This window comes from Natator depressus, chromosome 5, assembly GCF_965152275.1.
Source record: "Natator depressus isolate rNatDep1 chromosome 5, rNatDep2.hap1, whole genome shotgun sequence".
Classification (NCBI taxonomy): Eukaryota; Metazoa; Chordata; order Testudines; family Cheloniidae; genus Natator; species Natator depressus.
In genome coordinates, this window is record NC_134238.1 from 90,704,164 (window position 1) to 90,731,945 (window position 27,782).

Below are 27,782 nucleotides of genomic sequence, written 5' to 3' on the forward strand. Positions count from 1 at the left end.
GTCCCATTGCTTGTCTAAGAGGGTAGTAGGAGGGAATGGGGATAGCTTTGTTTGGTATAAAATGATGTGGTCTGATTATATTGAGTTGCAATTCTCATACATCAAATTACCAACTGAAAGACATTCAAAATGAAATGGTGGTGATTGAAGTGCATGTGGACTCATATCAAATGAATAATTCTGTACTGTTTCTTCATGCAAACCAGTCCTCTTCCTTTTTAGGTTTCTAAATAACTTTGAATCTCTCTAATGTATAATCCTTCGCTTCATTTGTTAGGCATGTATCAATTCAAGTTCAGGGCATCCTTTGTTTTCTTTCATTTTTCCTTTCTGTTTACAGTTTTCAAGCACTGGAGGCCGAGATATGCTATAGTTCAATTTCTCCATGCTGGTCCCAGATCTGGCAAATGTTTTAGCATGTGTTTATCTTTGCTCCTCTGGGTAGTCCTATTGAAATCAATAGGATTACTTATATGAGCAAAGTTATGCAGATACTTAAGTGTTTGAAGGATATGGGCCTTGGACAAAAAAAATGTAAAGTTTGAGATGACTTTATAATATTACATTGTTTTACATTTAACTTTTTTATAAATCCACATTTTCTAAACTTTTCTTAAAGGAAAAGTTAAGCAGGACTGCTGAAATACTTCTGAAATCAAAACTGGAAAAAAAAATCTTAAAATGGCAAACTTCTCATCATAATAATTACAGAACTGTTTTTAAGGTATGCCGTTTACTAGCACCTGAAATTTTACATAATAGTTTGTAACTGTTGTTCTCAAAATGGCATTTTGTGTCCCCGCACATGCATTGTTCTTTATTTCTCTGATACAGTATTTTCTGGTATATATTTGCACTGAGAACCACAAGAAAAATAATTTAAAACAAGCAAACAAACAAACCCTGGCCATCTCAGATGTGTAATTAGTTAAAATATGAACCATCAATAGAGACGCTAATTTGACTCTGCCTGGATTCTGACCTCAGTTATACAGGTAAACTGGAATAATTCAGCATTCGGACCTGGAAGGTGTTGAGTACTTGGTAATTGGCCCCAATCCAGCATAGCATTTGAGCATGTGCTTATTAAGTGCCTTGCTGGATTGCTCATAAAAATGCATAGCAGCTTGGAGGAGTGAGCCCTAGAAGATCAGAGTAACAAGACAGAAATGGGACCTGTTTCCCTGTAAGATAGAAAGGACAACTTTTCTCTACTTCCTTGTATTGCCATTGGGATTTGCAGTTGCATCAAAGGGAACAATTTGCCTTTTATTCTACAAACAAGAAATGATAGAAAATTTCACCATATGATACAAATAGAATGAAACCATTAAAAAATCTGAATCTTGGATTAGAAATTTCTCTTGTGTTTTAATAATGATGAATGCCTGGGTCTTATGTAGTGCTTTTCATCCACAGATCTCAAAGTATTTTTGTATCTCAAAGAAGATCAATATCATTATCCCCATTTTACAGATGAGGAAACTTAGGCACAGAAAGGGACATGACTTGCCCAAGAACACCCAGCAATGTAATGGCAGAGCCAGGGATTGAGCCCAGTTCTCCTGTCCCAGTCCAGCATCCTATCCACTAGGCCATGCTGCTTAGCTATTAACATTTAAATTATATAAGGTTTGTAATGCATCGGTGTGGCTAAGGCCCTTCATTTTCAGTTTTTATTTTGTTTAAAATATTCCAGGAATTTATCACAACGAGGAGTCTGGTGGCACCCTAAAGACTAACGTTTATTTGGGCATATTCACTTTTTTTAATCAAAAGATTAAAGTGTTTTTAACAGAGTTCCAGTCATGTTGTCTTTATGTAGGGTTAATGCAAAAGATGCTAAAATCAGTTACTCTTTTAGAAAGCTATAATGCAGGAGCAACAGTATTATTATATAGGTTTTAAAAATAATTTTCTAGAGTTAAATACTGACTTTAGTAGAGACAATACACAATTCCTGTGGTATCAGAAATTCCAGCTAGTTAACATTTTTCTGTGTACTTACTTTTGACTTTCTAAAATTGCCTTATGGGTTTTGTCTTGATTAAAATAAAAGGTGTGTTGCTAGAAGGTTAGCTAGCATACTCTTACTAGCACATTCTAACACTCTAGCATAGACAAGCCCATGTAGACTATTAACATATGCCAGCTGGCCAAGATGAAGCCTACTTACAACATCTGTCTAATGATACACCTTTAAATCTTAGTCATGACAAATCCTATCACACCAGCTAAAGGAGAAATCCTTGCTGAACAGCTGTGGTCTCCACCAGTTTAAAATAAGTTATATTGTTTACTGCTGCCTTATCAAACTGTTGATAAGGTGTAAGGAAAGTTTTTGATATCTTATATAATATATTATATAGGAGTTCAGCAGGGCTGATCACATGTAAAGTTACATGTGTAGGTAATTGCAGGATTGGGGTTTAAGACATGCCTCCTGCTTCAAACAGTTTAAGGTTAATTACCAGGTGGTATTAATATTTTCTAGACTGTATCATAATTTGCTGTGTTCTCAGGGTGATTATGGCTCATATTCAGTGCCCAAAAATCAAAGAGATTTCAATAAGTAAGGCTCAGGAATTATTTCAGTAAACGTAACCCTAAAAGGCACAAAATAAGCCTTAATTGTTTTCACTGTTAATGATCCATCTCCCAATCAAATCTGCATTCAGTATAGTGGTAGATGTTAGATATACAGTATCTGTGAGCAGTACTCTGTTTCTATGTGCTGTATAATGCATATTTTGAAACTGGCTTAATTTTTTAGACAAATGTTATGGGATGTGTCTTGCCTGTCTGCAGTTTGATTTATTGATTGTCCAATTCATTTAATTTAGCTTGCTGTCAGGGTGCCTTCAAAGCGTGTGTTATAGCTGCCTCTGTTATCTTTTGAAATTAGATGGGAGAACTAAATTTATCTTTTTTTTCCTCCAAAGAAAGATTTTCTTCCCACAAATTTCCAGGGAGTAGTTTAGTCAGGTTCTTATGTGAGTCATTCACTGTGAGCCGAAGTGTTGTTTGCCAGTTAGTCTTTATACTCAGTGAGCAATTGTGCCAGTAGCACAAAAAGTGGAAAGTGTTTCCAGACTAGTAACTAGTATAATGCAAGACATCTGATTTTAACTGAATCTTTTTTTTTTTTGCTTTCTTTTCATTCAAGACATAACCATTCTTCCTTTATTATATTAAATCAAATACAATGGGTATTTAAGCACAAAAAGACAGTAATTTCATTTTATATGCAGTGAACTACCTATTGGAGCATAGTTGCATGAGCCTTCGGAGTTCTCCTTTATTAAGAACTGAGGCACACATCAGATTATACAACTAAAATCTATTTGACTTTATCTGAGTATACACTTACCCTCACACCTATTGAAATTTCAATTGCCAACATTAAAAGAAAACAGCGGAGTATTTTTTAAGTCTATATAAAAAGGACAGCAGCTTTTTCCTCCCTGAAATTAGAATAAGGTATGATCCAACGCCCACTGACACCTCGAGAAAACTAGTGCTTGCAAATCATGGAACCATCAATTGTGCCAGCCGTTCTTGATGTCTGCAAATGGTGGACACCAAACCTGAACTGTGGATAGTGGCTTCTTTTGGATTTTGTCTCCCCCAGGCAGGGATTTCATGTCCCTAACAAGAAGTTGGTGGGGTGGGGGAAGGAGGGGATAGGGGTAGGGAAGAGAGAGCTTTTCAGGGCCAGCTCCTGAATCCCACTACCTGGAGAAATTTGATTTCTTTCCCCACCCATCTTACAGGACTCTGAGGTTCAGTCTGAAATATACCCAAGTAAATACAAACTAAAAATGATGTGAGTAAGTGGGTGCTACGTAAGTAGAAATGTCATTAAATGTCAGGTTATAAATACTCTCTCTCTGAAAATCCCACCATTTTTTTCTTGCTCTTCACCACAAAGCTCCACTTCTGTTATCTGTTCCTTTCTTTGTGCCCTACTTCATTCTGCTTCCTGTGTTTACCTGATTGTAGGCTACCATCTCTTCAGGACAAGAGTTTAATTTTATTTCATCTCTATAAAGTTGGAGCTAATAATTTTGTTCATAATAATTCTTATATAGAACTATACAAGTAACTCATTTTCCATAAAATATCAGTAGATCTTTAAAATGTAATAAACTCAGCATAACATTGGAGTGCACACAGCTACCAAACCAGCAAAATTTACAAAACAATCAAGACTGAAAAATGTGTCTCAGTGTCTACTGCATAAAAAGCTGCATTTCAGGCTAACACTCAAGAAAGGAGTGATAGCTAAAAGAGGGCAAAACCTTCCACAGTGCACTCATTCAAAGCACTTGAGACAGATAAACAGGTACTGTCTCGACCTTCCAATTTGTTCCCAGACCTTCAATCACTAGCACTATTATGAGACAACTGTGTGCCTGAAAAACATTCTGGGCCTGATTCTGATTGCACTAATACCAATGTAAATCAGGAGTAACTCCACAGTTACACAGATGTAAAACTGAAAGATAAAGTTAGAAGGAAGCATGAGATCAGAATCAGGCCTGTCGCATATTAATATGAAAATGAGTACTCCAAGCATCCTAAATGGCTTCAGAATTCCCATGTCTGTAAGGATTAAAAATTTCTAGGCCCTATTTATACAGGTTTTACAAATGAACTTGACAATTGTGCATAAACACAGTTTAAACTTGTTTGTGGCTGAACTGGGTTCCAAGGTGCCTTGATTTGTCAGTGTGCATGGAGTCACACCGCAGAGTCATTTTAAAAAAAAACAAACAAAAACAAGAGCTCTACCATAGGTCATCTCTACCTGGCCTCGCTCTAATGCGCTTTAGCTCCATCGATGGTGGCTAGCCAAACTATGGTAGAGCATGCTTTTCCTACAACTGCATAAAATGGAGATGGGTTTGAGCTAATACGAATCTGAAATTTGGAGTGTTTGGATTTGGGGTTTTGATTTAGGCCAGTCTCTATCTTAAACACTGTTGTAAATACCTGTCCAGGCATGACCTTAAGATGAAGCAAGGTGTATTCAGGGCAGGTATACATCAATACCCAGAATGCTTTTCTATTCTACATTTATTGCAAAGCTCTACTTTGGGAACATACCTTTTGGGAACAACAGCTGGCAGATTGCACAACAGGGATTCAGTCCCTAGTGACAATGAATAGCAATAATTTCTTTCACATTATTTTTAAAACATCCATCCCATGCATTAATATTTATGTGCATCTCTGGGTGTACACATTTTTAAGAGTTAAAAACTTTGCATTTGGAAGTGAAGGAGGCCAAAAAAACCATTGAACAGTCTTAAAGAATTCAAACTGGGCTAATTTTTAAATTGAAAGTTCTGAATTTTCTGAAATTTCTGACATTGAAATACAAACTTGTTAGTCTCCCTCTGTGTCCCATCAAAACAATCTGAGTTTCAAATATTAGATATTCACAATGCACTGCTCAGGAATAAGCTGCAGACCACAACTTATTTTCAAAGTTTATTCAGCAAATAATTTTGAATAATTAGCGCATTTTTGAAAAGTGATCTCTTCATAGAGAGTTGGAAAAAATAGACCGCATTAATCAGTTAGATTATTCAGTACTGTACAATGACTCTGTCTTGCTGTAATTATGCCAGTTAAGTGTTCCAAACTATGTGAAAGCAGAACAGTGGTTGAAAAATATGCAAATAGGCAGTTCAGAAAAATTATTTTCATAACAGTCAAACACTCACTCCACAAGGCCATATCCTTCTAAAATTCTGTGAATTTATAAAGTATTACAGTGAGCTTGCAATTTACAAAATATAGTTTTCAGATACTTAAGGTGATTAAGTCAATGGCACTACTGATAATTTATGAAAATGTTTTACATCTTGCTCAAGATGCCAGTGGTCAAGTGGAATTATAGCAAATTTGTTACAAATTTTTAATATCTTCTGTGTTTTTCTGTTGCTTTTGTGGGATATGTTTTTAATTAAGATTTTATGCTAAGCTGTCTCTGACATGCTCAGATAAGTGCCATCAACATCCCCAACTGTCAGTTTCAGTTTTAAAAAAAACCTCCCAGTGGCTATTGCAGCTTCTGTTGGGTGTTGCACTACTGTGGTTGTGTGGATTTTGTTTTACCTCTTAGACCTAACTGGCTCTGCATAAAAGTATGTCACTAGGATGTTCTGAATCTAGCTCTGACTGCTGTAATTGAGCCAATGAGGAACAATGAGCATAGAGAGGTTTTTGGATCACATAGCTAGCGTAAAGTACCATAACAGCTACCTTATGTTTCTGACATCAACCTCTTAATACAAAGCTTACCCACATCAGTGCGCAGACAGACACAGTGGTAGTGAAGCATTGCTTTCAACCTTCATTCTTTGTGTTTGTTCATTTGTTTAATCTTTGATGTCAAAATAGAAAACTGAGAGAGGAGTGGCGGTGACATTCTTGGAACAGGAACAAAAATGCAAAATTGTAAAAATACAGAACAAAGCTCCACCACAGGCTCCTGAAGCTATTGGCGCAAGGAGCTTGTTGTAGGGAGAGACCAATGTACTTGGTTAATTTTCAGTTTGTCAGCATGAGGCATTGTAGCTGCATATGCTGTACCGTAAGGAAGAACCTACTGGACAGTGAACTAGAGATGCTTTAGTAGTAATATTTTTTTAGAGTTTTATTGTCAGGAATTATCATGGAAGCAGCAAATTTAGAACAGATATAAAATATTTGCAAAATGCAAACTTTGAAATCAGATGTATGTGCACACCAAAAACCTGATTCTAAAGAGTTGTGCTCATCCATCTCAGGAGGCAGAAACATGCCATGTGACCTGTGTATCCTGTCAAAACTAACCAATGCAATTAGAGTTTTGAATATCAAATGCTCTCAATAAACTGATCACAAACCATCTATGGACCAAGAATTTTTCATTTTTGTGGGGGTGAATAATACCTACTAATGAATAAGAATGACCCTACTGGGTCAGACCAAACGTCCATCTAGCCCAGTATCCTGTCTTCCGATAAAAAGAAAAGGAGTACTTGTGGCACCTTAGAGACTAACCAATTTATTTGAGCATAAGTCTTCTGATAGTGGCCAATGCCAGGTGCCCCAGAGGGAATGAACAGAACAGGTAATTATCAAGTAATCCATCCCCTGTCGCCCATTCCCATGTGTCTTATTGATATGTCTTATTGACAATTAACAAAAAGAAAAACGAAAAACTCATTGAATAATGTAGTCACTACAAGTTGTTTGCTCAGCTTTAGATTTTACGTTCACATCCCAAAGACCCAAAAGTGCTGATCCATATCATGTTGAATGTATCTACCTTAGGGGGATGAAGGATTCATTTGACTATGATGGATTTTGATATACAAAGAACACATTTTCTTTTATTTAGGGCCCAATCCTGACTTAAATAAGTAGTCCTTACTCATCTGAGTAGTATTGTTGTGTTAAAAGTGACAGCTAATAATAATACTACATTAATTAATTGATACCTACTTGTGTAAACGTTGGCAGGATCCGGCCCTCAATTTGTTTTTGCAGGGCAAAATCTAAACCATTCCAAACTCTCCTTGTTTTGCCTAAGGAATACTATACGATGTAAACCATATCATCTCAACTTTGCCTAGCCCTTGTAATACCGAGACAGAATAAAGTAATAAGAGGATGGAATTTCAGCCTTTGAATTTCCCTCATTTAAAAATTAATTAAGCATGGTGATAGTTTGTATTTAATGTCAGTGGTTTTAACTTATTGTTAAATGAAAATGCCCTTATCTGTATTTTAAATGTGGGTTATTGACCGAATGGTGTTATGGGAGTTTTTTAATTACTGGTTATTCATGCATAGTCATGAGTGGATAAACCTGGTTAGTACCATGATTGCCTATGCATCATGATATTACTTTAAAACTGTGTTCTGAAACATGCAACTGTGCGTATATGGGAGAGAATCTTCAAAGACTAATATAAGTGTTAAAAGAAAAGGAGTACTTGTGGCACCTTAGAGACTAACGAATTTATTTGAGCATAAGCTTTCGATGAAGTGAGCTGTAGCTCACAAAAGCTTATGCTCAGATAAATTTGTTAGTCTCTAAGGTGCCACAAGTACTCCTTTTCTTTTTGCGAATACAGACTAACACGGCTGCTACTCTGAAATCTAATATAAGTGTTGAAATTTTAACTTATAGAAATACCTAATATACCTAAAGTACTAGCCTGTATAAAAGACATGATTTCTGAGAAAGATACTTTTGGTGCACAAAAATGCCATGAGCATCAGTAAATCTGTATTTCTTTGTGCCCTTGGTACATTGCCATATATTCAACTTGTACATCGGCGTTTCAGCCTATAGATTTTTATAGTCTCCTGGAAGTTCTGCAGTTGTTTAAAATGGTATGTGAGCTATAGCAACAGTTATGGTACAGCTGTAATAGAATAATGCATACTGCTGGTGGGAAATCATATGGAGACCGTGAGAAGGTATGTTGATAACCTACACAATGGATATACAGTATGAGGTGCTTAAAGTAGATGAAGTATTAGGTACAGAGAACACGAATCCTCATTCTATAAACAAGTGTCCAAGGAGATGCCAAACCTTTTAAGTTATATTTTAAATAATGTTGTATTTGTAGAAGATTCTTCATGACTGGAGAACTGCAAGTATAATTTCATTATTGGGAAAGGGTCAAGTATATAATCTTGGGGAAAATCTTAGAAACTTTTCATATAAAAAACTTCAAACTTTTCTGTAAGAAGGAAAAGAGAAAATGTATACATGGTATATTAGATATGGCACTGGTGTAGGACTCGGAAGACTTTGGTTTCATTCTATTTTCTGCCACTGATCCACTGGATGACCTTGGGCAAAACACATCACCTTCCCATGCCTCAGTTTCCCTTTCCATTTTCTCTGTCTATTTAGGTTGTAACTCTTCAGGGCAGTTTACACACACCCATCTTTGTGTGTACAGTGCCTCACATAATCTGGCTCTGATCTTAGTTGTGGCCTCTAGATCCTACCATAATAGTATTTCCAGTAATCAGATTTATAATCCAAGTAACAGAAGGATCTAGCATGAAACAAAATACATTACACAACTATACTTCCTGATAAGGTCAGAGAATTCAATGAAGAATTCTTCAGTAGTAACCTCTGTAATATTGTCCTCCTTCCTTAAGATGTTGCATGTTTTGTTGCTGTTTTTGTGTTTGCTCTTTTCAAAATTGTTTGATTAGGCAGTCAGGAATTTTTGTATTCTAGTTTATTAAGGTAGTCTGCATTTAAAAAAAAATCAACATGTTGTTTTTCTGCACTATACCAGAGTTTTTATAAGTGTTTTTTTTTCTTGTAAAAGTTTTCAGCCATTGTGCGCGCGCACACACATGATTGTTTGCTTTCCTTAAGCATCCACTGTTTTTCACATGAGAATGGTATGTAGGAATGGCATCTTAGAAAGATTCTTTTTATTTTTTGTCAAATAGAGCAGACAAAGTTCCAAGAGTAAAATTATTGTTTTATGCCAGTGATTTTTTACTCAGTGTTCCTTGACAATTTACTTCCTGGTTAAATAAAAGAAAATCTATAAAGCTGTAAATGGTCTGGGCCCCAGATATCTCAGAATTTACCTTATGTATCACTATGACAAATGAAATTACTGATTCTGGTTTACTAATGTGTTATTCATTGAGTCATCTCTGTCCTCTTTCTCCAAGAAAATATACCCAACTCCTTAACCTTTCATTATAACTTACGTGCTTGAGCCCCCCAACCTGCAGCAAATACTCACCAGCAACCACACACCACACAACAGAACCACTAACCCAGGAATCTATCCTTGCAACAAAGCCCGTTGCCAACTGTGCTCACATATCTATTCAGGGGACACCATCATAGGGCCTAATCACATCAGCCAGACTATCAGAGGCTCGTTCACCTGCACATCTACCAATGTGATATATGCCATCATGTGCCAGCAGTGCCCCTCTGCCATGTACATTGGTCAAACTGGACAGTCTCTACGTAAAGAATAAATGGACACAAATCAGATGTCAAGAATTATAACATTCATAAACCAGTCGGAGAACACTTCAGTCTCGCTGGTCACTCGATTTCTGAAATCAGAGTGTCTATCCTTCAACAAAAAAACTTCAAAAACAGACTCCAGCGAGAGACTGCTGAATTGGAATTAATTTGCAAATTGGATACAATTAACTTAGGCTTGAATAGAGACTGGGAGTGGTTGAGTCATTATACTAAGTAAAACTATTTCCCCTTGTTTATTCCTCCCCCCGCCCCCACTATTCCTCAGAAGTTCTTGTTAACTCCTGGAAATGGCCCACCTTGATTATCACTTCAAAAGGTTTTCTCTCCCCCCACCCCACTCTCCTGCTGGTAACAGCTCATCTTAAGTGATCACTCTCCTTACAATGTGTATTTTTTCATGTTCTCTGTGTATATAAATCTCCTTACTGTATTTTCCACTTTATGCATCCGATGAAGTGAGCTGTAGCTCATGAAAGCTTATGCTCAAATAAATCGGTTAGTTTCTAAGGTGCCACAAGTACTCCTTTTCTTTGTGCTTGAGGTGGTGTCTTCTTTTACTCTATGCAGCAGCCTCCAACAGTGATCATCTCCTTATATAGTATGATTAGCAGTAGAGCACTCAGTGCGCCCGATTTACCATTGTGATACTCCAGTTTTACCCTGCACTTTACACAACTAACATAAGTAATATGAAATGATTCAAGTAATACTTCTAAAAGGTTTTTTCTGGGAGAAGAATAGTGCAGTAAAGAGACCGGAAGGATTTAGGCACTTGAGAAAAGGGCAGATGCTGTGCTGCATGTTTCAAATATATATTTGCCTTGTTAAATTTTAAAATCTGAGACACAGGTTGTTTACATTTTGAATAAATTTTGGAAGCCAAATGTAGTGTTTTTGTGTAAGGAAATATGCTTCATTGTGTTTTTGGTTTTGTTTTTTTCCAGACAAGAGCAGGCCAGTGTTCTGTATGCGAACATCAGCTTAGTGGAACCAAGATTAATTCAGCCTTATGAACATGTTATTAAGAACTTCATCCAAGAGATCAAACTTCAAAGCACAGAGATGGAAAGCTTGGCCATAGCTGTAAAAAGGTACAGTGGATAGTTCTGAATGTCACACGTGTGCAGCTGTGAACTTCACCACTTACGCCTGTAGTACAGTGTGTTGGTTAAAGTTACCTTGTACTATTGGCAAAACATGCTGAACAGAATATTTTCATTTTTAGATATTAAACTGACAAGTTGAAAGAATCCAAGCGTTTTTTTTAATACCAGACAATTTGCAAATGACTCTGTATGTAATTACTTACACTTTGGATAAATTCTGGGGCCAGTCTTGGATCCAAAGGCAGGCTAAGATCCCAGATTTTAATGGTCTTTCTTTTTTTGGTTGTAACTATGACTTTGAATACACATGACTGTCATTTGCTTTTACAAATATTATTTTTGTATCTCCAGCTTCAAAGAGAGTATTTAGGTAGCATATTTGGGTTTTGTACAGGCAGTCTTCTACTTTACGACATTCGACTTTTGATGAATGACACTTACAATGTTTCTGAATTGACACCCTGATTCAACTTACAACACTTGGTTTCAACTTTACGACACTCTGTCCCGCAATGGAGTGGATTGCAGTTCTGAGTTATGACGTTTTGACTTACGATACAATTTTCAGGAACCAATTGTGTCATAAGTCCGAGGACTGCCTGTTTTGTAACTATATCATATTGGCATATTTTTATACTACATATTAAAATTCCTATATGTCGGGGGAAATAAAAATGATTCCATTCTAAAAAGTGACTGTGCAAATGTCATCATGATGTTCCCAGTTCATTGTGTCTCAATCTATCCAGTCTAAATTTGCTCAGTTTACAAGTCGGAAACTTTTAATTGCCAGTCTTGCAAACTCAGCCTTGGCTTTGAGAGTCAAGCTGATTTCTTTCCTTCTTGTACATCATCTCCAGTAATATCATAGAAACTTAGGACTGGAAGGGACTTTGAGAGGTCATCTAGTCCAGTCCCCTGCGCTCATGGCAGGGCTAAATATTATCTAGACCATACCGGACAGGTGTTTTTCTAACCTGCCCTTAAAAATCTCCAATGATGGAGATTCGACAACCTCCCTGGGCAATTTATTCCAGTCAGAGCTGTCTCTTGGGTAGCGTGAATCAGGGCAACCGCTCTGGGCCCCGCATTTTGGGGGCCGCTGCAGGCCAGTGCAATTGGCTGGCACTGTCGGTCCCGGAAGATATAGGCGCAGGAACTAGTAGTGCGGGGGGGTGCTGAAGCACCCCTGGCCTCCACCCCATGCCCAGGGTCCTGACTGCCCAGCCGCTAATGCAGAGCTGGGCCCCCAAGCCGACGGGGGCTGATTTGTTCCAGGCCCCGCACCCCCGTAGGCATGGCCCTGATTCCAGTGCTTATGTAGCACCGACAGACCCCCGGTCGTTGGCAGGCAGGATCGAACTTGGGACCTCCGGAAGTTTAGTGCATGAGCCTCTACTGCATGAGCTAAAAGCGACATGACTGTTAGAGATTAATGAATTTGCTACAGCCTTAGCTAAGTGGTCTTGGTGCCCCACTACATGGGATAGAACACCGCACTCAGGAGGTGTGTGTTACATTTATCCACGCTGACAGGAATTTTTTCCTAATGTCCAACTTAAACCACCCTTGCTGCAATTTAAGCCCCTTGCTTCTTGTCCTAGCTTCAGAGGTTAAGGAGAACAATTTTTCTCCCTCCTCAATGTAACAATCTTTTATGTACTTGAAAACTGTGATCGTGTCCCTTCTCAGTCTTCTCTTCTCCAGATGAAACAAACCCAATTTTTTCAATCTTCCCTCATAGGTTATGTTTTCTAGACCTTTAATAATTTTTGTTGCTCTTCTCTGGACTTTCTCCAGTAAAGGCTCCAATAAAGGTGTTACAAGTCAAGTCTACATGTCAGTCCAAATGTATGTATGAATGGTCATCTTCAAATGACTTCTTTGGCTATGTAATCTCAGGCCTTGTCTATACTAAAGGGAAAAGTCGATCTAAGCTACGCAATTTGAGTTACGTGAATAGCATAACTCAAATCAACGTAGCTTAGATCTACTTACTGCAGGGTCCACACTACGTGACATCGATGGGAGACGCTCTCCGTCGACTCCCCTTACTCTTCTCGATCCGGTGGAGTACAGGAGTTGACGGGAGAGCTATCGGCGGTCGATCGCCGCAGCATCGATCCTCCGGCAAGTGTAGACAAGCCCTCAGATTGTCAATGGGATGGCACAGCAGTAAATGAAGGCAGAATTTTGTCCCACCACTGAACGTTAAACTTTAAATTAAATTAACGTATTGATGTGTGAGAAGGAATTGAATAAGCCTTATCAGTACTGGCGTGATAATATTAGTTAAGTAAGTCAATATGACTAAATGTATATAGGGCTTAGATCTGTTGAGAAGATGGTGTATTTCTTACATATCATTTTTCAGAGGAGAATTTCACTTTAAAGATTTATTTTAAAGGGAAAAATATGAAACCAACTTTCTTCTAAACAGAGCATAAACATCATAGCCTTCTGTCAGTACTGCCGTATCTGTCTTTCAGCCACTAATGAAACTGTCACATAATTGCTTCTCATGTTTGGCCCAGGTTTCAACATTTGCATGTGTATGTTTGAACTGGATAGGTCATGTATTTTTTCTCAAATTTTCTTTGAAGTCAATGGAGGACTCATTAGAGTGTTTAAATCTTAGAGCTCAGGATAAAGCAGCAATACAGCTCAGTGAAATGGAGGACGAGATGGAACAGCGGATACAGGCTGCAGAACACCAGGTCAAGAAGGAAGTGAGTACTAGATATTACCAGCATTTCATAATTATCAGGTTACTCCTGCTCCTATTGAAGTCAATATTGAAGTCAATATGGAAGGTGCAGGCTTCAAGCCCCAAGTACAGAATGTTTCTCACCTTGATTTACAAATGTCTAAAAGTTTATGGTATCACATTTTCCAAATCATCTTATAGGGAAGTATTATTGTTTGGTTTTGATGGATGGGTCAAGGTCTACAGGCTGTAACTGAGCAATATTTCCATTGAAGGCATTTGCTTGAGTGTGGGCTGTAGAATTTAGGACTGACTTAAGGTTACCAAATGCCTGAATATCATAGAAATGTAGTACTGCCAGGGACCCCAAAAGGTCATCTAGTCCAGCCCCCTGTACTGAATTAAATGATCCTTCCTTATCCTTTTCTTTTAAAAGCATACATTTGATGCTAATGAGGAATATAATTCTTAAGGAATGATTTGCACCATGAATGTTCTAAAAGCCATCCATTTCCCCTGTAGAAGTAGGGGGTTTGCATCTCCATTTACATTTGCTGGGCCTAACAAAAATACTTGGATAAAACTCCCATTGAGTTTAAGGAAGGATTGAGGGCTAAATGATTCTCTGGACTTGCATAGGCCTGATGCAAAGCACACTGAAGTCAATGGAAAGACTCCCATTGACTTTAGTGGGCTTTGAATTGGGCCCAGGAAGAGGATAAAACTTCCCAAAGGACATTCTTTCATTTTCCTCACAAAGCAGATTGGCTGCTTATGTGGAAGTAGCAAATTGCAAGATACTGTGCTCCTATGTTGTTGAGCAGGGAGTGGAAGGGATTGGCCACGGAAGGTGACAAAGAATGGAAGAATGACATCCCCCGGGGAAAGGGTCTAATCAGTAGTACCGGTGCCCTAAATTTTTCTATCTTTACAGAGTTATGTACTGATTATTATTTGGGCTGTTTAATCTGCTTAGACTTTCCTTCCCCTGTTCATGCATACTGGTCCCACAATTAATTTTTAGAGATTCCCAGAAGAGGGAGAGAAATCCTGTCCTTATTGTAGTTAATGGGAATTTTGCCATTGTCTTCAGAGATGTCAGGTTTCACCCATTATCTTAATCCAGTTGCAGCCTTGATTGACTGTTGGAACAATCCTTTTCTCTTCATTATTTATGTGAATATATATTAAATCCTAAATGAACTATGTAATAAAAGGTAGAAAATACAATAAACTACATACTCATCTTTGTCTATATAACATCATGTTATGTTAAATCACTATTACATTCAAATGCAAACCTATTTCAGTGTATAATATAATATAAGAACAAAAATAAAGTTAAGATGGTCTAACACATGCACAATAAATACATCAAATAGTTTTTATTTATTTTATTTAATTAATTAATTAATTAATTTGTGTCGCCTACACAATATACTAGGACCAGTCTGCATACTGGAAGACATGGCCCCTTTCACCTAAGAGCACATTATTATAATAAACTGCCAAACACGCATTACCACTTACATCATTAATGGTTATTTGATTGGTTAGTAGGTGAGACGGTAAATGGTATTCAGGTAAATATGTGTATGTCATTTTCCTGTAACATGTTTACAGTAAATACTCATTTTGTAATATAATAATCAGTGATTTATGTATCAGTTTCCTAGAGTAGATAGAACACACATGATGACATAAAGGTCTCAGGTGTGAATTCAGTAAAATGGTGTGTCATAATATGTTTGGCAAATGACAGTGTAAATCACAGGAAAATAAGTGGAGGATGGGCACAACTATATTTCCTGCTGGGAAATTATGGAATATTTATACGTAGGAAGCAAATACATTACTTCTGGAAGAATTTCCTCTTTGCACACAGCAATAAATCGCAGTAATAAAATGTAACACTCAACAACCATTATGTGATCAACAGATGAACAGGAAACATGTATCTGTGTTATCAAAGGCCAGGCACAACAAGCCATTGAAGTTGTGCACTTGTTCTGTCTGCTACATATTTCCAAATGTAGATTGCAATCTTTATCCTAATACAAATCAGTCTGTACCACAGGCTAAAGAGTTCTAACAAATATGAATGGATGGACTAAAAATCGGATAAATGACAGTCTTTTGGGACCACTAGGGTAAAATCCTGGCAACATCAAACTTAATGGCAAAGCTCCCATTGAGGTCAATGGGAATGTCTACACTGCAATTAAAAACTAGCGGCTGGCCTGTGTCAGCTGGCTTTGGCTCAAGGTAAGGGGCTGTTTAACAGTGGTGCAGACATTTGTGCTCAGGGATCCTGCAAGGGGGGAGGGTCCAAGAGCTTGGGCTCCTGCCTGAGCCCAAATGTTCACACTGCAATTAAAGAACCCCCCTAACTTGAGTCCCACAAACCTGAGTCAGGTGACACAGGCCAGTTGTGGGTGTTTAATTGCAGTGTAGGCATACACAATGGAGCCAGAATTTTACCCTTGATACCTATGTACCAATATCAAGGATGGGCTGTAACTTATTTCTCCTATCATTCTTTAAATTAAGTTTCTTTTACATGTTTCTTTCAGTTCATAGCTCCGCATATTTTCAAAAAGTAAAACGCCCTGAGAGCAAATGTAACCTGCCGAGATATTTATTTTATGGGATTGTTCTAAGCCATAAAATCTTAATGGCTGCAGTGAGCACACTATTGTTTCAGACAGTGTGCTGACTCACACCAGTGTGACACCTTCCTCCATGTGATATCTGTATTTTTAGTGTTCCCTGCCTTCATGTTTCCACCAGGCAAGCAAGCAATTACTGTACAAGTCATACTTTAGGAATCTGTACAGGTGTCAACAGTAGGAAAATCCTGAACTAGCTGGACAGGTGATTACCTATGTTGCTATAATTAAAACACACGTATACCAAAGGCTCTTTTATGAAAAGAATTGTACTTGAGTAAAGTTTGTCTTTGTTTCTTTCCACAAATCTGGCAGCTCTCTCAAAATCTTCATTTGCTCATGCTGATTTTTGTGACACTTTCTGGTTTGTAGTGCTCAAGTCAGAGAGGAGGCCTGCAGTGAGTTTAACACTCCCATCTACAGCTCTGGGAGCCTGTGTAAACCTTATTGATTTAAACAAACAACCCCCCCCCCCCACCCCCGTAATCCACTTGGACCAATGTTCAATACCTTCCTGAGTCCCCTACAAATTAAGATACTGTCATCATCCTTTCTTATACTCATACCTCTACTTTCCTCCCCTCCAAAATGGGATAATAATAGTATTGTTTTACTTGTATCTAGAGACACTTGGGATAGATGCATTTTTATAACTATATAAATATATATTTATATCCAGGTATTATACAACAATGCTATACTACTACATTATGTACTGAAGTGTGCATTTGTAGTAGAAGGCTGATTTGAAAAGCATAATCTCTTCCCAGAATATGTGATATTAAAAAAAAACAACAAAAAACAGGTGAGCTCTCCTTTTCAGTTTCATTGTGGACACTGGCAACATTGAAACAAGGAAGTATGACATGTGATGTTTTCTGAGGGGAGAAGGGGGGGAGAAAGATTATTTACTCTGGGACCGTCTGTGTCTTCTGTGCAAATCACACACTTGTCTGAAATCTAGCTGAGTACACACAATTGGGTTATGTTTGAATTAAGTACCATTGGTGAACTGACCTGAAGTTTTACTCCAATCTGCTAAACCTTTCTCTTCTACAAATACTTCATAAATGGGGCTGTAATGGTTTCAATGCCCATTTTAGTCAATTGAAAGGCACCTATTGACTTTGAGTGTTGGGTAAAACCTTTAATGGAGAGCTAAAGATACGTACTTCAAGTTTAAAGGAAATTGTTTGGCTTTACAATAATGAAATGTTTAATACCTTGGTGACCGAGGTTTTAAAGAAAATGTTTAAATCTGTGTTTTGACTGTTGTTAAAATTCCAAATGTTATAGGAGAAGCGGAAAGCTGAAGAGGCACTAAATGATCTCAGGTGTCAGTATGAGAATGAAGTTGGTGAACTTCAGGTGACCATAAAAAAACTTAAAAAGGTGGGTAGTTTGGACTTGTTCCCAGAATTCTGTGGATGATATAAGAGGGCCTGACCTGGGGAGATGCTGAGTGCTTCTTCCGAGGTAGCTAATGGGAGGTAAGGGTGCTCTGGCTTTTGCTGTGAAAATTTTCCAGATAATGTGCATCACTAAATGGCAACTTAAAAATAGTTTTTAAAATTGTGTTGACTAAAATACCCATTGTCGTTGTCCTTGAATCCATTTAGTATAGTTTACCGAAATACTTTGCCAAGGGACCTAACTGCTAGCCAAATAATATTACCAAATGATTGCTTATGATTATCAAGAAACTGGCATTTTGATTACCCAGTAGCAGTCTGGAATTTTATACATTGGAAAGAATCCAATTTATCATTTATAAATATTTGTAATTAACAGAATCATAGGAAGGTGAAAAGGACCTAGTATCATAAGTTGTCATATCTGTCCTCTTGGCACTGCAGGAACTGTTCTCTGCAGTATTCGGTTTATCTCTACTATTAATATTCCTATCTCTACGATTAACATTCCTAATACTGCAGAGAACCCCAAATCTAAACTCCCCGTGCATGGACCAGAATCTGAATTTTGCAGTTGATACGTATTTCTGTGATGGGGTAAACCAGAACCCCAGAACTGAATGCTCACTTTGAGTGTTTGAAATTCAGATTTAGGCTTTTGTTGCTGGCCTTTTCTATAGCTGTTAGTAACATTATATGTGTCTTTCAGCAATATGAATCCTGGCTGTGAATTGCACTCCATTTTCCTCTTTATTATCATTAAATCACAGTTACAATTCCACTGATATTAATGGAAGTTTCTCATGAAAAATAAGAGAACTACTGCATTTTTACTCTATAGAGAATTGGGGCTAGATGAGCTGGGTAGATATGCACAGCTCCACTGAAATCAGGGGCGCTACCACTCTTGTTACCAGCAGAGGATCTGACCCTTGGTTGGTTTCTTGTGTTGCAAAATGACTGTTAACATTTCTAGCAATACGAAATTCTGTAGAACACACTTCGAGAAACTTTCAAAATATTTTTTCTAAAAATGAAATGAAATAAACGGGATAATTTGGAAGAGGTGGTTTCTTATGCCTACACCCGGAGAACTCATATATAGTTATATCTTTCGTAGCTGGAAAATGCACATAGGTGTCTTTCAGTATAGCCCTTGATCCAAATGACTTTCATTGACTTAAGTGGGCTTTGGATCAGTCAAGAACGTTTTTTTAAAATTTGCACATTTTATTTGCTCTTTCAGCTGGAAGAACAATCGAAGAACATAAATCACAGAGAAGATATGGCTGCATTAAAAAAAAGGATACATGAATTGTTGTTGGTAAGAGTTGATTATAATTTACATATAGAAGATATAGATTCAACCTGCACTTTGTACTTTCTTCAATAGCGATTTGTTTTCCCACTTCAGAACTGGTATTAGAATTATGAGGCTAAGAGATGGTGGGTTTTGTTTTGTTTTTGTAAAAATATTTAAGGTGGTGCGATTGCTTATTCTTGTATAAAGAAGAAATAATTCTGTTTAGATATGAATTCTAGATCTACCATTTATTAATCATTTGAAATAGAACAGTGTCATTTTTGTGTATGACAAACTGAAAAATCTGAAATTAAATTGAGTTTTTGAGTGTTAGAACTATGACTCCAATATGGCTCATGGTATGGAGACCATCTGCACTCAGATATCTATGGAATGTGCTAAACTTTAAGCATGTGAGCAGTCCCATTGGGTTAGCTAATCAACATTTCTAAAGTTAAGTGCGTAGTTAAGTGCTTTTGCCTACATCAGAGATTTTGAGTGTCAGTCTTAAAGGTTTACCTTCGTAAATTAGCTTTTCATAACCGGCACTTTTAACAGTTATATTCTTAACTCTATTGAGATTTTATATTGTTACTGTTTTTGATTTGATTTTGATGTTCTTTTATATTTTAGTACTACAGCACTTCATTATTTTGTGAAGGCAACTCTGTTGCATAAACTTCATTTTCTGTTTTTCTTTAGGAAAATCAGAAACTTAAAAAAGATCTTTTAGAAGCACAGACAAGTATAGCTTTTCTTCAGAGTGAATTAGATACTTTGAAAAGTGATTATGCAGATCAAAGTTTGAGCTCAGAAAGGTAAGATACTTCACATTATAAAATTTTTATTTGGGGGGAAAATAAGTTGTTTTGTATATATTGTATAACTAGTCAGTAACAGTTATTTGTAATAGATCATAATTGGCAAGTACATAGGTTAAAACTGATATATTGCCACATATCTAGTGTTTACTTAGTTGGCTAGAATGGCTCTGATAGAGCGAATTTTGGGCCTGATTTGGAATCCCTTATTCATGCAAGTAGGTTCACTGACTTCACTGGGACCTCAGTAGTGAGTAAGAACTACAGGGTTGGGCCCTTTCTTTAAAACTCTATTTCAGTGAAATACCCTTGTCTGTCATGGTAAATAAGGCCATGGAAGTCTTCCAAATCAAGGGTGAACCTGTGAAAACAAAAGCTAGTCTGGCTATTTTGAGACCTTTCACAAGAAATAAAAGTTAGGGCTATTATGCCTCTCATGAGGCTGAGCGACACTGGAGATAGAAGGAGTCATATTGCTCCAGTGATGGTGCTAGAGGTGTTATGCATTTGAAAGGCACAATGGCTAGTGGGTGATGAGCATGTCTTGCTACACCTATTCAGCAGGGTTAGCCAGTACGGAAGAGGAAGATCCATAAACCCATTTGCATGTCACTCAGAGATGTACCCATTGGACTATCAACACCACTTCCTGTTTTCCTAAGCACCTGCAGCTAAATTATGGCTGGCTGCTGGTGGGAGAATAGGGACTCCCTTCTGTCCCTCACCAGACACAGCATGTTTAAAATAGAGTAGCAATTTAAGCCCCAGTCCTTCAAATGGCTCTGCCGTGGCACACTCTTATGTGTGGTCAAAGCCCCATCAAAGGCAGTGGGGCTCTTCCTGGGAGCAGGAATATACCCATATGCTATCAATTGTAGGATTGGTCCTTTAACCTTTACAGAACATCGGAGTCAAATTGGCATTAATTTCTTGTGCTAAATCCCCCTGTAAAATACTTGTTGAATTCAAAGTATTTTGTACACACAGCAGGGATATAGACAATTTTTAATCTTTGGGGAAGCTAGAGTTACAAAATTATAAAATAATAGCTGTTGGCTATTGCTTAAATGCATAGTTTGGTGTCATGACTAAATTTGTCCACTTTTAATAAAGTGAGATAAATGAGCTTCTGTTCCAAACGCAGTGTTTCCATTATTAATGAAATCCCTGCGTTGTGAAGAGGATCAGGAGGGAACTGGCAAAAGCCACCCAAGTCCCCGGTTGTCTATGTCCATGCACACTAGCCAGTTTTGAAACTTCCGTACCTTTTGGAATTTCCTTGTGGGTGGGACCCTGGCTGTTCACAAGGTGCTGGCTTCTTGTTTCCAGCTGCTGAATTACATTTAGAACAAGTTAATGATGCATTAAAATCTTTACTAATACTGTTTTTTTTCATATCAGTAATTATCACAGCTGTCAAAGTTGACCACGATTGGGAGACGAAGTGGTCCATGTGATTGTGAATTGGATGGGAAGCATTTGCAAAACAATCTCTTTTGAGACATGATGAATGTTTGAGAACTCCTGGTCTGTTATCAAACTGCTAAAATATTTTAGCACAAATTTCTTTTTTAGTATAAACAAACAAAACAATCAAAACCTGGTGTAACTTAAACACTCAAACCAATTGCTTTCCCCTCCCCCTATAAATTTGCACCCCTCTAAAAATATTTCTTAGGTTTCTAATTAACTTATTCAAAATCTGTTACAGTTGAATTTTGTTTTCTGCAAGAGTTAATACTCTAGACAATGGAGCAGGGTATGTAGAGAAGTATAACTTTATATTTTGCAGAGACCTGGAAATGGTCCGAGAATACGCTGAAGACAGAGAGAGCCTGGAAAGACAAATTGAAATACTTCAGTAAGTTTTTAATAGTTCACTTTTCTATATTTACAAACTTTATTCTGAAGTGTGCACAGTTAAACACATTTCTCTAGTTGTAGGGATATCTTGATGGAATTGGAGAAGAAAATATTATCAAGGGAAAATGTTTTTTTTTAGCTGCAATTTAAACTGTTTCTGTTGTAGTAGAAAGAAAAGGAGTACTTGTGGCACCTTAGAGACTAACCGATTTATTTGAGCATGAGCTTTCGTGAGCTACAGCTCACTTCAGTAGACTTCACTCTACTACCTGGACTATTTAAGCATAGTTCTAGTATCACATGCAGCAACCTGGGAACACAGTGTAAAGATACTATCTGAAGTTTGTATTCCTCCATGTGATCCCTATATAATCTTGTCCTTTCACAAAAGATGAAAGCATATTCTTTCTCAACTCCTCAAAAATTAAGTTGTAATGGCTCAGATATGTTTGGACTGGTACTGGTTGACGACGTCATTTTTATTTTACCACAGAATAACTGCAAACATTATTACCTTTATATATAGTACTAGAATGGTTTCTGAGAGCCTATCCCTGATGTCTCTATTTATGCATCCTACAGTTCTGTCTGCATTTTTTTCTGTAATGCTGTTGAGCAGAGAGATACTGGACCATATCATGTCACTGATTTATAAGCAGAGCTCCCTATTTACTTAAAGGGGCCAAAAATATTAAAGATTTAACCACCACAACTGCCAGCTTCTTCAGTTCAGTATTTGGTAGTGTGTGAAACTGCTGAGTCTCTAATACTTTGTGGGATTTTTGTTCTTAGCCTCACTGTCTTTCATTTCTCTATAATAAGCTGAATAAGATCCTTGTCTATCCATGTTGTTCTAAATATTATCACTTGGCTCCTTTTTTATTGACTTTGCCTCTGCAGTAACTCCCTCTTTTATCATTATCTTTAAAGCACCAACAATGAGTCCAGTGCTGTATGACGTACAAACACCGCTGCCTTCAAGAATCACCCAATGTAAATAAAAAGAAAAGGAGTACTTGTTGCACCTTAGAGACTAACAAATTCATTTGAGCATAAGCTTTCGTGAGCTACAGCTCACTTCATCGGATGCTGTAGCTCACGAAAGCTTATGCTCAAATAAATGAGTTAGTCTCTAAGGTGCCACAAGTACTCCTTTTCTTTTTGCAGCTACAGACTAACACTGCTACTCTGAAACCAATCTGCTGCTACTCTGAAACCAATCTAAATAGTTTTATATCCTCAGCAAGTTTCCTCATCATACTCACGATTTTTCTTCCAAGTAATTGAACCAAATCTCTCCTTAAAGTTATCCCAGTGGCACTCAGAGGCACTCATTTTTTAAAAAAGTATAGCATTTTGTGAATTCAAGATAACGTTCTTTATATGTAACTTTCTAACTTTGCAGGTATGCCCCTATTTAATGGTCTTGACTTTACATCCTTAGGCCCTGATCTTGGAAACATACATGTGGTCAACTTTACTACCACGAGTAGTCATTTTATTTCAGTGTAGGTTTTTTTAGAATGTAATATATACAATATGTAATATTTTAATGATTTCACAGTGGACCAAGTTACTGGGCTTTTCCTCCTGAATTCCTCCCACCATAAAACTTTGTACATCAAAGGCTAGCTATATGTTTGCATATAAAGATAAACAAAATAGTCAAAAGAGAAGAAATACAATGAAGTGTGCCGTAAAGATTGCTAAGCAGTCAAATTCCCAGCAGGAGGATTAAAATAACCTATTCTGTTTTTAACATTGTCCAGCCACGTTTGAAGAAAGTCGCGAGGCAATGGATATGGTTTAATTCGGCCACACATTTATTCATCTAAAATAACTGGGAGTTTCTAACATTAAATTCACAGTTCAGGTCATAATTCTTCCCTTAATCATTTCCACATAATCCCCCAACCTAGTCCCAGCCATCCTTTTGCTGAGACCCTGCCACTCTACCCTTGTATGAGAGCTAAGGGGGCTAGGAAAAGGAGATGGTTGGTTCCCCTCTGTACTAGATATAGGAGCCCCAAGCCTTCCTTTCACAGCTCCTTTAAGGGATGCTTCCTTCTAAATCCCCTTAGATCACCGTGCAACAGTTCATTTGATGTGATAACTGTATCCCTTTCATAATGAGTACCTACAGTGGACATCTGCCACATGGAGGTGCCAGCAATTAGCTTGGCTGCCTCTCTCTACCACCTCTGGGTTCTCAGATATTTACCAATTCCTTCCTTAATATTGGACAAAAATATATCCACTCCCCAGTTGGATGGGTGAACCCCTAATTCCCTTCCCTCTAAAGAAAGAGAGGCACCTACACTAAAAAAATCTGTACTGCTTTGTTTGGGCAAATTCCGTTCTTGTCACACTCTTGTAGAAGTATGACTCTCCTTGCTGTTTCTTAATTGGTTTGTTGACACATTAGTCAGGGTGTCAAGTCCTTCCTTCCCCCCCATTGCAGATCAGTTGGAAGGGTAGTGCCCCTCCTGACCTGGTCCAGTGACCACCTGCTCTTTCACGCTCTGTCCAGGTAAACTTTCCCTTCTTCAGCAGAGAGAGCCTTTAAAGCAGTAATAACTCCTTGTCTTCTGGCCAGTCAACTAAGGACCCTCTGTCTACAGTTGCAGTGATGAGCCCAATCTTAGCTCACAGTTTCCTTGAGAGTAAACATCCGCAGTTGACAGTTGTTCATCAGAAAATGCTCACATTACACTTTGAGTACAATAATGGCTCTGGACCCACACTTTTCAGTAGAGTGCAAGAAAACTTTAATTTTGTTACCTGTTTCATCTTAGATCAGCTAACAGAAAACTACATGACAGCAATGATGGTTTAAGGAGTGCACTAGAAAACAGTTTAAGCAAATGCAACAGATCACTGGTATGTAATATAAAATTATAAGTTATACTAATATGTTTTATATAATGGGCCATATTCTGCTCTCTCTTACACCAGGGTAAGCGGAGAAAACTCCATTGACTTCAGTAGGGTCATTCTGGGTTTACATTCATGTAACTGAGAGCAGATTTTGGTGCAGTGTTACTACATTTTGAAGTTGTCTACTGTCTCTGTGTGTGTAGGTAATTCCTATTAAATATTGGGTTATACACACACATATCAGATATACCACTGCCCCACCTCTATGAGGCCACTCATAGTTCCTGTGCTCTGGATTCTCCCTGTTTGCTGTAATTTGAAGGAGGGTATGTCTACACTTTGAGCTGCAAGGTGTAAATTCCAGCTTAAGGAGAAATAGTTGTGTGAGCTCTGATTGAACCAGTGTGTTAGAAATAGAGTGTAGCTGTAGCAGTGTGAGGAGTTAGCTGCCTCAAGTATGTACCTGTCCAAGATGCTTCGGATGTGCTTGAGGCGGCTAGCCTCTCACGCTGCTTGTGCAGCTACTCTAATTTTAACATGCTAGCTCTGATCAAGCTACTGTGGGCATGTCTCTTCAAGCTGGGAATTGCACCTCCAGCTCAAAGTGTAAACAACCCCTGAGAGAAGTCTGGTTTGATGAGGACAGGGAAACAGCAAGACACAGTATGGTTAAATGTAGTGGACACAATGTTATTCATTTAAAACTCTTACCTAGCTGGAGTAGCTCCCCCAAACTACCCTGCAGGGTTTTTCTTATGGGAATGTCAACTGGCCCCAATAGTCCCAATGGACTATAAATTTGAGGATGGTTGTGAAGGCCAGGCCCCCTCTATACCGTCTGGCCTGCCGAGGGATCTTGATCGGAAGCTAGAGTCCCAAACAGCTCCCCTCCTCAACATTGGAGGTAGATGAGATAAGATGAGAGGAGCTACATGCTGAGATATAGAGGCAACACCCTCATTGTGTGCTGAGGAGATATGCGCCTAAGCAGTCCACTGAGCTACAGGGACCTGCACTGGACTCCTTCTAACCCACCAACTGCACTGGTACCATCCAACATTGCAATAGTTGTAACATAACCCTCCGCCTCCCCTCAATCAAACATTCTGATTCTGGGTGAAAAAAACACCCAGCAGTTTGCCAGTTTTGCCATATAGGAAAAGACCCTAAAACTTCCAGACCCTAAAACTGGGTGTCAGCCAAGCCCCTGGCTTCACCAGAGATCCAGCAACTAGATGGGTTAGGAAGGGTGAGGCTGAAACAGGAAGCCCACAATGGTTACCCTGCCTAGATAGCAAACTGTATTAACCCTCGTCCCCTACCAAATGGGAGCCAATCACCTGGATCCAGCATTATTCCCACCACCCGTGACAGCAGTGGTGGGTGGGCCAGGCCCCCTGAGTCCAGGCTCAAATGTACCAGGTGACTTCCTCCCTCTCCCCCATACACTCTGCAACACAAGGAAGAGAAAAGCAGCCCTTATATGCTGAAAGCAAAGGGGGAAGGGTAAGAGAGGAAAGGAGAGGGGGTATGTGAAATACTGTCTCAGCTGCTTCCAGTCGGGAACTCCATTCTCTCCCTCCAGCCCACTGCTTCTAGCCCCATCACAGCTGGACCCTGGCTGGAAAGGTCAGCATGTTTTGGTAAAATAGATATTGAGCCTTTAAAATTTGGTATGATGTCTTCCAGCAGCCTGAATGTCTATGACCTGAGGGTATTTGAATCACACTGGAGATTTCACTCTCTCCATCTTGACCACCTACATATTCTAACTGGTGGTTCTTCCAAAATGAGAGAGAAATCGTAGATCATTCCCCAGAATACTGCTTTTCTAGAAGACTGTATTATAGCTCATGGAATGAGGTCACTTGCTCAAATGACACTGTTATACATACCAGCCACTTCGCTCTCTCAGAAATCCCATTGCTGCTTGATAGTTGAGTAGGCGGCAATAACTCCAGAAGTAGGATGACATTATGGACCCCAAACATTACATATTTGAATGTAGCATGTTGGACATATATACATGTTGACATCCAGTCCTGTTTTAAGGATAAGGAAAAGAAAAGGTTGGATTTACATCATAACATACAGCAGGGTTAGTTGTGATGGCTGTAGTCCCACATGTACAAAAAGACAAACACACATGTACAACAAGATATTTATAGACCTTTCTACTCATCTATTACAGCGTCTAACAAACATCTCCCCGGGGAATACAATTACTAGAAGCAGCCCCAAATGTAGTGGTGGCCAGTCTCCTCAAAATCCACGATATGACAGGTAGGCCTGGTACATTTTTATTTAAATTATAGCATAAGGATGGACAATTATACATGTCTTCAGACAGCCAAATACTTAATACAAAATGACAGAGTTAAACAGCCTGTTCTGCCTTTTCTCAACTCCAACTCAAGAAACTCAGCAAGACCAAGCCTTACAAAACATGATTCTAGTATAGACCATTCTTAAGTGGTCCCTTCAGTACTTAAAAGAGACAGCACTGTTTTTTCCAAATCTTTAACCTGTATAGCTGGTGTCCCCTGTGTAATAACTTCTATCAGTGTATGAGGGCCTAGTTCTTCAAGGGGTTAAAGATCCTCATCTCTCAATGAAATCCCAGTTAAGTGAGTGTGCTCAGCACTTTTGCTCAGCACTTTGCAGAATGGGATGTCTAGAGAGGATAAGACCATTTAATTAATTTTCAGCTTCAAAAATTCTTGGGCTAACCTATTAAATGGTCAAAGCAACTAACTGTCTACTTTGTTTTATTGGCTGTAAGTTCTAGATCCAAAACCCACTGAAATCAATGGAAAGACTCCCATTGACCTCACTGGGCTTTGGATCAGGCTGTAGGTCATACCATTTTACTGGCTTGACACATTCTCTTTGGAGTTAGCCAGAACTGCAGTGAAAAATGTGTTTTCTTTCTTAAATGACAGATTTTTTCCTTTTCTCCCCCCCCCACCCCCC

General features: G+C 38.3%; 1 protein-coding gene across 1 annotated transcript in view; it reads left to right on the top strand.

The window, feature by feature from the left end:
* The window catches only part of RASEF (RAS and EF-hand domain containing), a 54,215-nt gene that overhangs the window by 7,238 nt on the left and 19,195 nt on the right, over nt 1–27,782 (top strand). Inside the window, exons 2-9 of the mRNA XM_074953199.1 lie at nt 10,996–11,142; nt 13,796–13,886; nt 17,830–17,925; nt 19,192–19,269; nt 19,951–20,066; nt 21,862–21,930; nt 24,728–24,812; nt 27,001–27,092. Coding sequence (XP_074809300.1) covers nt 10,996–11,142; nt 13,796–13,886; nt 17,830–17,925; nt 19,192–19,269; nt 19,951–20,066; nt 21,862–21,930; nt 24,728–24,812; nt 27,001–27,092 — 774 coding nt within the window. The remainder of the gene's footprint in view (nt 1–10,995; nt 11,143–13,795; nt 13,887–17,829; nt 17,926–19,191; nt 19,270–19,950; nt 20,067–21,861; nt 21,931–24,727; nt 24,813–27,000; nt 27,093–27,782) is intronic.